The following is a 14,742-nucleotide window of genomic DNA, read 5'->3' on the forward strand; positions in this document are numbered from 1 at the left end:
TAAAAGTAAAGATAACCTCAAGCAGCAAGTATGCGTGCGAAGAAAGAAGAAAATCAAAAGATGATGCACAGAGATTGTTTCAGCATTTTAGTAGTAAACGAACAGCCAAGGTGGAGGTGAAGTGCATCAGGATTAATAAAGAGGAATTAAAAAATATAGACAGTTAAATGGCAGATGCTCTAAGCTTGCATTTTTCTGAGGTCTTCACAAGTGAGGAAACTGATAACCTCCCAGCAGTAAAAGGGACTACTAAGGAGGTACTGAGTGATTTGAAAATTGTATAAGGGGAAGTGCTGCTCAGATTAAATAGGCTGAAATCAAACAAACCTCCAAGAACAGATATTTACCCTCAAGTTCTTAAGGAGGTTAGACAGTACAGTTAAAAACTCATGAACATTTGTGAAAGAGCAAATATTATCCATTATACACAAGGGGTGGTCAGGCTGGGCAAAATAACTATAGGTTAGTAAGACCAACGTGCATCACAGGTAAATTTATAGAAGGAATTAATAAGGAAAGTTTAAACAGCACATGGAGGGAACAGAAGCTTGACTGAACAGTCAGCATGGGTTCAAACAAGGGAGGTCATAATTTACCAACATGCCGGAATTCTATGAGCAAGCAACAAAAGGATACGATCAAAGTGGAGCATAAGACATTATTTGTAAAAAGCCTTCTGAAAATCAAGATAATGCCCCACATGGGCATCAAACTAAAAGGAAGGTCAGGGCATGGTAAAAAATTGACTAAAACACAAGAAGCAGAGGGCTGTGGTGCGAGACGCCTTACCTGAATTGGGTGATGTTAAAAGTGGTGTCCCTGGGGCGTCTGTGCTGGGGCTGCTGCGATTTTCAATAAATACGGTGTAAATGATGTGGATAGGACGGCCGATTACAAGGCTGAATGGTGCCAACGCAGGGCATGTGCCCACATCCACACCCACTGTTTCTCCTGTCAGATTAGGGCAATAGTGGCAAGGACCAACCACCAGGGGTCACTGGGGAGTAATCGATCATTTACTGCCCTCTAGCCTTCCTTAACTTGCCAATCCAGGCAGCATGGGATACAAGGCAGGAGTCAACCCAGGACTGAACTACAATCCACCTCAGGACATCTGCACTCCTTCAAATTAGAGATGCTGATTCATTTAGCCTTCACATTTTGGGCGTTTAGGCGGCACAGTGGCGCAGTGGGTAGCGCTGCCGCCTTGCAGTTAGGAGAACGGGGTTCACTTCCCGGGTCATCCCTGTGTGGAGTTTGCATGTTCTCCCCGTGTCTGTGTGAGTTTCCTCCGGGTACTCCGGTTTCCTTCCACAGTCCAAAGACATGCAGGTTAGGTGCATTAGCATTTCTAAATTGTCCCTGGTGTGTGCGGTGGGTTGGCGCCCTGCCTGGGGTTTGTTTCCTGTCTTGCGCCCTGTGTTGGCTGGGATTGGCTCCAGAACACCCCCATGACCCTGTATATAGCAGGATATAGTGGGTTGGATAATGGATGGATGATGTGGATAGGAATAAAAACAATAAGTTGGTTATGACTGCAGATGATACCAAACTTGACAGACTGGCATCTAATCTAGAATCATTACAGAGGGATTTGGACAGCATACAGATCTGAAAGTTGCAAGGACCCTCATTATAAGAAAATGGTGGACTCATCACTGTATATATCTAGATAGTGTTCAGAAGCCATTAAGAAGGCTAACAGAAGGTTAGCGTGATGCGTAGGGTGACACAGTCAAGTCGTAGAAGGTTATGCCCTGTAACACAGTAGTAAACTAGTGAGACCTCACCTGGAGTGCCACATGCAGTTTTGGTCTCTGGGGTACAAAAAAGGCACAGTGGTGCAACAAAAAGTCGCAAGAAGAGCAAATGGGCAGATTCCAGGGCTACAGAGGACGAATTATGAGGAAGGATTAAAAGAGCTGAGCGTTTCCAGTTTAGGCAAAAGAAGGAGACATGATTGGAGTGTTTAAAATTATGAATTAGTTCAGTGGATTGGCACTCTTTTTTTAAAATGAGTTCATCAAGAACACGGGGACACATTTGGAAACTTAAAGGTAAATTTTGAACAAACGTAAGGAAGTCTTTCTTCACAGAGAACTACAGGCACTTGGAATAAGTGACCAAGTAGTGTGGAGCACAGTGGGACTATAAGGACATTGAAAACTCAACTTCAAGTTATTCTGAAGAAATCTGGTGATTACAATAGGCAAGCTTTTTTGAGTTGAATGGCCTGCTCTTGTCAAAAGTTTATCTTATGATCTAATTGCATTAGTTTGACAAACCAATAGTTTTGAGGCTTCCATAGATCAGCCTGCCTCGTTAGCGTAATTTCGTTATTAATATTTCCTATGTTTAATAGTCCAGTGTGAGCGAGACTGCCTGCTGATGGACTGGCATCCTGTCCAGGGTTGGTTCCTGGCCTTGCACCAAACACAAACAAACAAAGGAACAAACTCTCTACAAATTTTAATTGGCGATAAAATGAATGGATGAAATGATACCAGCTCATCCCACTAAAGATGGGAATGGCGCTCTATGAATAAGCAGATTTGCTTTAAATGTGTCTGTGGGGTTTTTTTTTTTCTGGGTATTCTGATTTTTCTAGTAAAACAAAGAAGATGTGCCTCCAAGGGTAGTGGCCTGGTGTGAACGAGATTGCCCAGTGACGGGCTGGCATCCTGACCAGGATGGTTTTTCCTTGATGCTGTCAGGATTGGCTCCAGTGCCCTTTGACCCTACAATTAATTTATGATGGAAGGGCATCAAATCTCCCAGAGAAGAAAAAGGAAAATCGCTTTAATGATAACCCACAAGTGTCCCACTAGACATGACTTCCCCTGTTCTGTACATAAAGCGCCCATTAAGGCATCTGCTCCACCCACTTGGCTACAGGTTTACTTTTGTACGGGCTCACTGGGGCTCCTAGCACCACATTGCTCACTTCAGTGGCCCAGGGCTTCAGTTGAAGCTGAAAAAATATTAAACAAAAAAATTAAAGCAATCAGGTGTTACTGTTTGGCCTACTGAAGTGTATCTTTGGGTTTCTGGTGGTCCTGGGTGGTTCCTGGACAGTTTATTCTATCCCATGCTCCCTCCTCTTCAATCTCATCTGACACCTTTCTACATTTTTTTCCCCCAGAGGCTAACTGCTCTTATTTCAAGTTTTTCACAACTGGCGAGAATGCTGTCCTCTTCCACAAAAGCACCAAGAAAGGTAAGAACTAACAAGTCGGTCTTCTAGAGTACTGGTTGGGGTGGGAATTGGGTGGCACCTTACAAGACAAGGCTTAGAGGAAATATAAGAAGGGAGACTCTTCAGTTGGTCACCCACAGACCAGGGGAAATAAGTGTGGACCCCCTGAACCAGAGACAGAGCAGGAGAGTTCCCTTTAGGCCCGAAGGGATCAGACACTTTGGCAAGGTCTTTGAAGGGATCAGTGCCCTGTACAAAGGACAACTAGTCACATATTGATGCTTTAAAAATGGAGCCTTTTAATTAGTGTTATTTGATTCTTTTAAACGGTCACCGTTGACCACTGATATTTGGTATCAGACTCTTTATTAAATGGTGACTATATAACTGACATTTGATTTTAAATGGTCACAACTGGAAAATTATGAGTTGGAATCTCATTACATATACAAAAACAAACTTGTGTTCAACCCTTGGCTTTTTTTGAATGGTCACCTTTCACTTTTAAATGGCCAGTATTGACTACTGATGGATTCTATTAGATGGTCACTATTGACAATTGACTTCTGATAAGAGTATCTTAAATGGCGATTACTACTTATGTTCAAAGCTACTGACTATTAGCTAATTGACATTGGACTCCTTTAAATGTCCACCACTGAGATCAAACTCTTTTAAAATGACCTTCAATGACAGCTTTAAATGACATTGGACTCTTCAAAATGACCGCTATTAAATATTGGTATCTGAATCTTTTAACTAGTCACTATTTGTTGACGACACCAGACTCTTTAAAATGGTCACTGTGGCCTGGGGTCACCACTGATCTAACAACGTCCTGATAGCTCCCAGGGATGTGCGATGCTTGTATGAGGAATTGTTGTAAATCATGGAAAATTATAAAGCAGATGCCTTGAACCTTCCTTTGGACAGATGGACAAGGACAACTACAAATACAGAATTCCAGGATGACGTCCACTCAACTGTACTTGAATCTGACCATCTGGAGGATTTCAGATGGGTCTAGAGTCCTGGGTCAAGTCACTGTAGACCTGTCTCATGTTTACCTTTGATGGTGTGGCAGGCTGGATGAATTCTGGCAGCCTGTTTAGACTTGAACCTCAGGTGTAGGCGACTACAGATTTGGGGAGTGTGGAAAGTGTGAGGACAAGGATCTATGAGGTAGGTGAGAGACCCCTTCAGGATGCTCCTCATGCTCTTGCATTCTTTTTTTCCCTCTAGACCTTCACATCGCGGCTGCCATACTTGCTCTGCTGAGTATCACCTTCATGATCCTGGGTTCGATCTGCATCACCATGGCACTGAGTAAGGCAGTCGAGTTCCTCCTGAAGCCAGCATCATTCTTCTTTATCATTGCAGGTACCCTTTATCTTAGACTTAGCCAAAGTTCAGTTATTAATATTGACCACTAAGCAGGGAGCTGCCAATAGCGTAAACCTTGCAGAGCACAGTTACCCAACCAGCTTTAAGTAATCTGTTCTCAGCTGCTGTAGAATATGCCAGAATTCCCAAGGACCCCAAGTAGTGGCAGATGCAGCATTCCAGGCTCCAAAGGCAACTGTTGGGCGACTCAGACTAATCACATACAAACCGTGTCAGGTCTCAAAGTTTTCACATTCGGCCACTCCATCTGTGATGCTGCTACTTTGTAAAACACACAGCCGGACTGACTGCGACAAAGCTAATCATGAACGAGCACAACTGTCTGAGCACACGTCATTGCTCGCAGGGCGCAGCTGTTCATTTTGTCAGTGAAGCAGTGCCAGACATCACCAGTTTTCACAAGACAGTAAGGAGGAGAGCACAGTTTTCCAAAAAAAAATAAATTGTTTTCAGGGTTGTGGGGTTTAAGACAAGAATCAGCACTGGACTGTATGTTATTTCATCGCAGGACACCCTCGGGCACACACCTAGTTTTATTATGCCAACCATGCATCTTAAAAACCCACTCAGTCCAGTTAGTTTCATGCAGGTGCCTTAGGAAATCTGGTTCAAAATGAACCAGCTCTGGACAACATGACATCCAATTCTAGATAAAATTGACATTCACCGATCCATCCTTTACTGAACAAGTTTAATCTCACTCAGAATCCCATGGAGGCAGAGCACAACCTACCCAGGATGAGCTACCCATTCACCCACACATAATAAAACCCCATTTCAGAGCCTAAGCTGAGAGCATAGGATGCAAAGCAGGAGCCAACTCAGAACAGAATGCCAATCAACTACAGGGTAATATTTACACCCACTTTTCATTCTGCCATAATTAACCCCCCTTAATTCAGTTCAGGGCCCGGGTTTGGACTAGGGTCCAACACCACAGCATTGAGTGCAAGTAAGAAACAACCTTATGGACTGGGTGCCAATCCCATGCAGGGCACACATTCAGCTGGTGTGGGGGTGCTGTTGCTGAACCATTGCTGATGACTGATGAGCCAACGTCTGAGGGGAGGGGGCACAAGTCAAGGACACACTAATACCCACCTCCAAACCCCGACACACACACACACAAACATTATTCATCTGCTCAAGGCAGTTCAGAGTCATTGAGGCTGGAAATAATCCCAGTAGCACTGGGTGCAACGCAGAATGAGTTCTGGTCAGGATTTTGACTTGTTTATTGTTTTTCCTAATTCAGCCCCTCAGACAAATTGTGAATTTACAAGACAACCCTGTTTACATACATACAAAATAAATAAACATTTAAAAAATCCAATTACAAATGCAAAATAACGGCCACAATATAGGACTACAAAATTAAAGACACAAACAAAAAGCAGACAGATACACAAATTGACACATAAGAAAGGCACTACATAATAGACACACACAAAGATAAATACATAGATATGAAAGACCTTATAATAGATAGATAGGAAGGGCACTAGATGTAATAGATGTGAAAAGCACGGTATATCTATCTGTTATATAGTGCCTTTACAATGTATCTAATATAAAGCAGTAGTCTTTATTCCAAGGGTATATTTAGCTTTTAACAGAAACTCAAGAAACATAAAACGACAAAACAGATACAAGAATTACAAAAAAGAAGAAAGGAGAACACTTCTGACTTGGATAATGATGAGTGAAGTCACACATATTGCGGAGGTATAATGGTGCTCCAGTCGTGTTTCTTGACACACTTCTGCTATCCCTCAGTGCGGATGTGTGTCACAGAGAGGATGTTCAGTAATATTCATAATAGCCATCAGTTTTTTCTTCATTCTCTCCTCCAGTACTAAAACCTTGAGGAGTGAATTCCAGTTCAGTCTGTCTTTGATGTGGACCTTCAGGCAGCATTGGGAAATATTACTTTTAAAAGTAACTTAGCAACATCACTTGTTACTTACCAAAAAAAGCTAAGTATGTTATATAGTCACTTATTATAAAATGCTGTATGTTAAAAACAGTGCTTAGTATGAAAAACCTAACATTTCAGTGGCTAGCATATTAAATGTGAGGCCTACATATAGACCTTCATGAAACAGACCAGATAACACAACCAAATTTCATCACGTTCTTGTATTTTATAGATACGCTTAAACCTACACGTTCTGTGAAGTAAACAACACCCATCCATTTTTTCCATTCCATTCCCCACCTGAACCCCTGAGATTCCTGTTATGAACACTGGCCGCTGAACCACCAGATCACACTTTATTTATAGGTTTGTGTTACTGGATTACACACACCACACTCTTTTCTGATTGGCCCAACGGAGGACCAGAATACCGCCCACCAGGTTTGCTTCTTGCCTACACCCAGAGCTGCCGAGATGATTATGGACTCACTGTGACCCTAACCTGGGCGAATCAGCACATGCAGGGTTTAATGTACACTTCTCACTTCTGTTCACTTGACTGCATGCTGCACATGTGCTTAACCTCTTCCTCACCAGCTATCAGCAGACACACATGCATGTGCACAATGTTACAGTGGTGTGAAAAACTATTTGCCCCCTTCCTGATTTCTTATTCTTTTGCATGTTTGTCACACAAAATGTTTCTGATCATCAAACACATTTAACCATTAGTCAAATATAACACAAGTAAACACAAAATGCAGTTTTTAAATGATGGTTTTTATTATTTAGGGAGAAAAAAAAATCCAAACCTACATGGCCCTGTGTGAAAAAGTAATTGCCCCCTGAAACTAATAACTGGTTGGGCCACCCTTAGCAGCAAAAACTGCAATCAAGCGTTTGCGATAACTTGCAATGAGTCTTTTACAGCGCTCTGGAGGACTTTTGGCCCACTCATCTTTGCAGCATTGTTGTAATTCAGCTTTATTTGAGGGTTTTCTAGCATGAACCGCCTTTTTAAGGTCATGCCATAGCATCTCAATTGGATTCAGGTCAGGACTTTGACTAGGCCACTCCAAAGTCTTCATTTTGTTTTTCTTCAGCCATTCAGAGGTGGATTTGCTAGTGTGTTTTGGGTCATTGTCCTGTTGCAGCACCCAAGATCGCTTCAGCTTGAGTTGACGAACAGATGGCCGGACATTCTCCTTCAGGATTTTTTGGTAGACAGTAGAATTCATTGTTCCATCTATCACAGCAAGCCTTCCAGGTCCTGAAGCAGTAAAACAACCCCAGACCATCACACTACCACCACCATATTTTACTGTTGGTATGATGTTCATTTTCTGAAATGTTGTGTTCCTTTTACGCCAGATGTAACGGACATTTGCCTTCCAAAAGTTCAACTTTTGTCTCATCAGTCCACAAGGTATTTTCACAAAAGTCTTGGCAATCATTGAGATGTTTCTTAGCAAAATTGAGACGAGCCCTAATGTTCTTTTTGCTTAACAGTGGTTTGCATCTTGGAAATCTGCCATGCAGGCCGTTTTTGCCCAGTCTCTTTCTTATGGTGGAGTCGTGAACACTGACCTTAATTGAGGCAAGTGAGGCCTGCAGTTCTTTAGACATTGTCCTGGGGTCTTTTGTGACCTCTGGGATGGGTCGTCTGCGCTCTTGGGGTAATTTTGGTCGGCCAGCCACTCCTGGGAAGGTTCACCACTGTTCCATGATTTTGCCATTTGTGGATAATGGCTCTCACTGTGGTTCGCTGGAGTCCCAAAGCTTTAGAAATGGCTTTATAACCTTTACCAGACTGATAGATCTCAATTACTTCTGTTCTCATTTGTTCCTGAATTTCTTTGGATCTTGGCATGATGTCTAGCTTTTGAGGTGCTTTTGGTCTACTTCTCTGTGTCAGGCAGCTCCTATTTAAGTGATTTCTTGATTGAAACAGGTGTGGCAGTAATCAGGAAATTGAACTCAGGTGTGATACACCACAGTTAGGTGATTTTTGAACAAGGGGGCAATTACTTTTTCACACAGGGCCATGTAGGTTTGGATTTTTTTTCTCCCTAAATAATAAAACCATCAGTTAAAAACTGCATTTTGTGTTTACTTGTGTTATATTTGACTAATGGTTAAATGTGTTTGATGATCAGAAACATTTTGTGTGACAAACATGCAAAAGAATAAGAAATCAGGAAGGGGGCAAATAGTTTTTCACACCACTGTATATCAAGCAGCAGACAAAGGCAATACTTTATAAAAAAAAAATAACAGTATATTTTTTTTTTGTTTTGGTCTACCATGGCGGAAATAAACTTGTATAGTAACACATCTGCTTTATTTTACATATACAATGCAGGTATTTTTACTTCAATAAAATAATTACTGCATTGGGTTACTCACTACTTCAAAATGTCATCTGACTACTTAACACACAATATTTTGAATACCCCCAAGAACTTGTAGCAGTGCATCACTGCCACATTACTCCATGAATTGTGAACATGCCTATGTGCATTTAAAGCCAATAAGCGGTCTCTTGGTTTTGCCGACATTGAGTTGGAGACAATTCTCCAAATTCTCCCAACTCCTCTAATGTCTCATTAACCTTTGTCAATACATCTCAATTGTGCAGAGTCCTTTGAGTTTCCTGACCTGCTCTTATATTTATAGTCGGAGGGGTACAGAGTGAAAAGAAATGGACTTAGGATTGGTTCTTTGGTGCTCCAGTGTTGCTCACATAATCCTTGAGTCTCACAAACTGCAGACAGTCCGTTATGCAGGACTCCACAGGCTCATCCACCTGCATATCTCGGAGTTTAACAGGAATAGCTGGATGGTACTAAAGGCGGGGAGAAATCAAAATCAGAAAACGCACAGTGCTGCCAGCTTTGTCTAGCCTTGTGGAGCAGACGGATAATTACATCTTCCAATCAAATCTTTGTCTGCGGCAGCTCCAGTGGTCTTCAAGAGGAGGACTCGTAAAGTCCAAGACCAGTCTCTTAAAAGGTCTTCATGATGTGCCGCTGGTCTATATTCAGTAAGTGGAGAGATGCCTGACTTGCAATACAGGGTATCTTCTGCAGCAGTGGTCCTTTCTTGAGCCTTAAGTGACAGTCTCTAAGCAGGTAGCAGTGGACACCACAACGCTGGCTAGCACAGGCACTAAAAAGCATGAACCGTATATGTGTAATATGTCTCAGATTCTCCAACAGGCCCTGTTCCCCACTCAGCTTCTGGTCTGGGATTGGAAACCAGATTTAAACGTTAGTGTGTGTGACACAGCCTGTCTAATCATAAAGTCACCTTGTGTCACTGTGCTCAATCTTTAGTTTTCTTTCACGTTTTGTGCTTCCTCAGTTCCAATACGCTATTTTTAACTTGGTGGTCTATTAGTCTTTGCTAGTATTGACCCAATCCTACTCCAACATCAATCTGTGTCCAGCAGCAGTAAAGACCTGATGGTACACAGTGGCACACAGTAAGGAGTCCTGCACTGGTTTAGACAGAGGCAAACACAATCAGGTGACCCTAGCCGTGCACTTTTTCGACTTATTAGCTCCATTAAAGGTTTACATGCCTAACAGCAGATGTGGTGTAATCAATGAACACTGCATTTTAATTGTGGACCTGCAGACAATGTCAGGGAGCCTGTTGTGGGTGCTCCTGTGAAAATCAGCAATTGGTTAAAAGCCAAAACACCGCTGGCACCATAAGCAATGATTCCCTACATTTGATACTCCATGGGTTGTCACGGACATTGCAGGTCTCATAGAAAGAAGTCCTCATAAGTCAGTACGGTTAAACACAACAGATGGGCGTGTCACAAAGGTCATGTCACCATATACTCCATGGCTTTCAGGCCACTTTTTGTGTGCCACCTAGTAGTTTGGGCACAAGAGCCCAAGTGGCATGCGTGGGCCATTACTAAAGGCAAAACATCTCGTGACTAGAAGAGATGCTAAATTAGTCTAATTATTTCCCTGAATCCTTTCATTAAATGATACGTTTTGGTTTTGTTTGGTTATTTGCTGATCTATTTAATTGTATTTGCATTTGTACTTGCCTGAACATTCTAACAACCTGCCTTGAGTTTTTGGCTCAGGCACCGAATAATCATCCTGTGCATCATACCAGTGTCCTCCCAAAGCCAAAGATATGCATGTTAGGTTGACTGGTGGCTCTGAATCTGCCATGGATGAGCAAGTATATAATGTATAAATGCCCTAAGCTGGACAGGATGCCCATCTGGCACTAATTTGTATCGTGTGCCCAATGCTGCCTCAATTTCTTTTGGCTTCTCAGGTTAGCATGATGTCAAAATTATTAGATGGATGACGTAACATTCTGAAATTCAACTGATCCAATTTAGGGTGTGTAGCCAGGATGGCACCAGATCACAAAAGCGCCAGCATGAATGTTCCCTGAGGAGGACACCATTTAGTGAAGGGCCCACACACTGACAATCCCTAACATGTACATCTTACCACCTCCATCTCAAAAACATGCAGCTTACTTTGAACAGCAACTCTAAATTAGGAGGTGTGCCATAAGGGCGGCTGGCATCCCATTCAGAGTTGATCCTGATGCTGCCTAGATATACAGCTACTCAAAATGCTGTAATGAAATAGATACAGTTAAAAATATATACGGACAGACATCGCCTGTTTACAGCAAACCACTTACCTACCCAGAGGGCTAATAAGAGAATGCTCTGATCAACACCCTGGAGCTTTTTTCATCATGGTACACAGCTGCTTGACAGCATACTGGACTTCTTATACTTTTACATTATAGACACTGAGAAAAAATGGCACTAACATGAAAAAAATAGATTGGACTAAGGGACCCTAGGAGAGCAGGTTCAAAGTGCCTTAAAATGTACTGTAACTGGCATCAATCATTTCTAAGCTGTCCTACTCATGTCAGCCATTGTAAAGCTTTTGCATTTCTGAGTAACATGCCTGCTTGGCCCTTAAGCTCAACTGACCCTAAACTGGGAGTGGTTGGGTTCAGGGACTGGATGGTGTTATTGACGCAACTTTGGACTAAAATTGGAATACAGTGATCCCCCCGCTATATCGCTGTTCAGCTATCACGCCCCTGCTATATCGCGGAAAGATTCAATAAGTACATCCTACTTGTAGTGTACTTTGCAGCCAATTCATAACAAAGCATACAGTTTTCAGCAGTCACTACGTGTGCTAAACAAAAGTTCGTTAGATCAATATTATAATTTAGAATAACTAACGTATACGTAACATTTAACCAATACACTAGTAAATCATAAAACATACTGTTACGCACAGGAATACATAGACAGAGTCGCAATTCAAAATGAAATGTACATACGCTTTTCATTTGTCACTACACATGCTAGACAACAGTTCGTTAGAACAATACATATTATAATTTATAATAACTATAACAACTGTAAATATATTATACACACATTGTGCACTACGGTAGACAAAGAGTTTCGCGTTACAGTACCCAGATGATTTCTTACAAGGCCCGTCACTGGCTGTTAGAGGAGACTCAACCAATCAAAGCGGGATTTTCATTCTCTTGGGCTCTGATTGGCTGCTGCTAACAAGGTGTAATCTCGCAAGAGCAGCGAGCGTGGGTCCCCGACGCATCTCAGTTCTCTGCGTATCGTGTACCTTGCTTGTGGTCCGATTGTTGTGAGCAAACTTTTCGTTTTGTTTAAAGCCCTACGATGGCTCCCAAGCATCCTGCATCTTCTAAGCCTTCTGTTAGTAGTGAGCCTAAGCACCAGAGGAAGACCTTGACCATTCAGGAGAAGGTAAAACTCCTTGATATGCTTCGGGAAGGAAAGCGTTACACGGACGTCACTCGCCATTACAAGTTTATATACGTTTAAAGTGTGTCGGAGGGGTAGTTTAAGGCTTAAACGATAAAAAAATGTTCATTTATTTGGTCTTTCTATATCGTGGATTTTCACCTATCGCTGATGGGTCTGGAACATAACTTCCGCGATAGGCGGGGAATCACTGTATATTTGACGAGGAGGAAGCAGTGAAAATGCCACAATCTCAGCTGCATGGCAGTTCCTTAGTGAGCACAGCAATTGCATCTCTCTTCCTCCTGATAAAGCCATTAATACATTAACAGTAGGTTATTTTAGTGGGATGGCATGGGCAGCCACCTGACTCCATAAATCCCAGAACCTTCAGTAAATCACTGTCTCCTGCCTCACACATTTTTTGGCTCACACATTCTGACAGTCTCACCGGCTGCAGCTTCACATTCTCCTTCTTCTCCTGGGTCTAAACAAGTGTTGGGTTGGCATTTGAGGACTGAGCTACTTGCTAACTGGATGGAAATATATGACTGACATGTGTGATTCTCAATATATTTTTAAGCACTTGTATCTGACCTGCTGGGATCAAGGAGAGGCGGATATCTTAAGACAGTGCTACCAAGTCGGCGGCAGTTGTAGCACGCGCTCATGAAGATCAGTCATGCAGTCTGACGTACCACCCAGCCAATCACTCCAACGCTGCTGTCTTTAGTTGTTAAGGGCAGGCCCCGTGTACATGAGAGCTGACAACCAACAGATGCTCATCTTGAAGTACAATGCATAGAATTCAGCAACAAGGATTAAGGAACACAGGGGATTTGGATGTCACAAGAAGGAGAGAAGCGCATCAATCTGAAGGGCCAGAACTGCAGCTGAACTCACCTTAACCTATTAACCCGTCACACAGCACCAGCTCCATCAGGCTGCAAGCTGTAGTCTGTCAGAAACAGAGGTGACCAAGAATGTAATGCCAAGTCATCACACTGTCACTGAATTTGACATGCCAAAGATTTTCAGTTGTGCATACTGACACCATCCAGAAAAGAGATCAGCAACTACTGTTGTCAAGTCTGACATACTCTACAACTAGAGGTTGCATAATGTGCCATTGGCCGTACCCAGCAGCAAAGGATGCCAGTCAAGAGCCCATCATGGATTGTTATCATTCTTTTAAACGACACACTGCATGTGAAAAGCACACCTCATTAACTTTTTGTGCCTTTAATAAGATCAAAGACACAATGTTGTTATTTTGCCTCCCACATGGAGCCCAGCAACTGGCGTTGATGAAAAGCCTGATGAAAAGACATTAATAAAACTGAAACAACTGGCACAAGGAAAGTACATTAGGAAGACATTACGTCACCAATCACTGAGTGCTAATGACAGCGACCATCTTAGAAAACTTGACTTGTGTGTCAAGCCTGCAGTGTGGCCACTGAATCCATTTAAGCTCGTTTTCAGTGGCACAGGAGGTTGGAGGAAATCCATCTCTGAGCACACCATCCATGGTCACTCCTGGAGGGCCAATTTAGAGCCGCCAACTGACTAAAGCTGTTACAATAAATAATTTAAGGTTTAACAAATTCCTAATGTGAATGTTCAAACTGACCTTCAGGTTGTTACTCACTTCTTTAGTTTCTTTAAGAAAATCTCTATCTTGGCCAACTGGCAACACTGGATGGGGCTGAGCAAATTGGTCAACTGCCAAAGCACCATCTGCTGGCTGTGGCCAGTCATTTACCTGGCATTTGACTCAGTGTGTGCGTACATTACCATAATGCACTGTGGTTACGATACAATGGATAGCACATTTGTGAGAGAGTGAAGTGACACAGAGGAATAAATCGATATGAATAATTATCAATATGAATAAGGAGGGCACATTCTGAAGACCAAGAACCTAACGTTCAGGCACAACCCAAACAAACATGGTAAGAAAATAACACAAGGACAGCAACTGGGCCACAATTCAAACACAGACCTGGGCAGCTGCGACACACCAGCACTCAACATTTTGTCATTAACTCAAAACTTATTTTGTGAAAGCATGAAATCAATGAATAAACAAGCCACTTGAGGTATCCAAAATATGCCACTGAAACGCAGCACTGGGTTTGCTCATGCAGTGTAGGGTGGTACCAGACTTATGGTTTATATCCCGGATTCAGTTGCTGTCAACGCAGTTTGCATGTTCATCTGGCACTTTAGTTTTCTCCTGTACCTTAAGTAAACTGGTCAGCTACAAGGTCAGCTGTTTGGGTGTGAATGCCCCACAAGCAGGTTAAAAAAAAAATATATATATATATATATATATATATATATATATATATATATATATATATATATAAAATAGCCAGCTCAGTCACCATGCATGTGGAGTTGGCACATTTTCCT

The 14,742-nt window shown here is 42.3% G+C and overlaps 1 protein-coding gene across 4 annotated transcripts in view; it reads left to right on the plus strand.

The window, feature by feature from the left end:
- cacng6b (calcium channel, voltage-dependent, gamma subunit 6b) overlaps positions 1-14,742 on the plus strand; it is a 78,249-nt gene that overhangs the window by 56,923 nt on the left and 6,584 nt on the right. For all 4 annotated transcript variants that reach the window (XM_039742149.1, XM_039742147.1, XM_039742146.1 and 1 more), the window contains 2 exons: positions 3,143-3,217; positions 4,439-4,576. In XM_039742149.1, the coding sequence (XP_039598083.1) occupies positions 3,143-3,217; positions 4,439-4,576 (213 nt within the window). The remainder of the gene's footprint in view (positions 1-3,142; positions 3,218-4,438; positions 4,577-14,742) is intronic.

The sequence above is a fragment of the Polypterus senegalus genome, chromosome 18, assembly GCF_016835505.1.
Source record: "Polypterus senegalus isolate Bchr_013 chromosome 18, ASM1683550v1, whole genome shotgun sequence".
In the NCBI taxonomy this organism is placed as follows: domain Eukaryota; kingdom Metazoa; phylum Chordata; class Cladistia; order Polypteriformes; family Polypteridae; genus Polypterus; species Polypterus senegalus.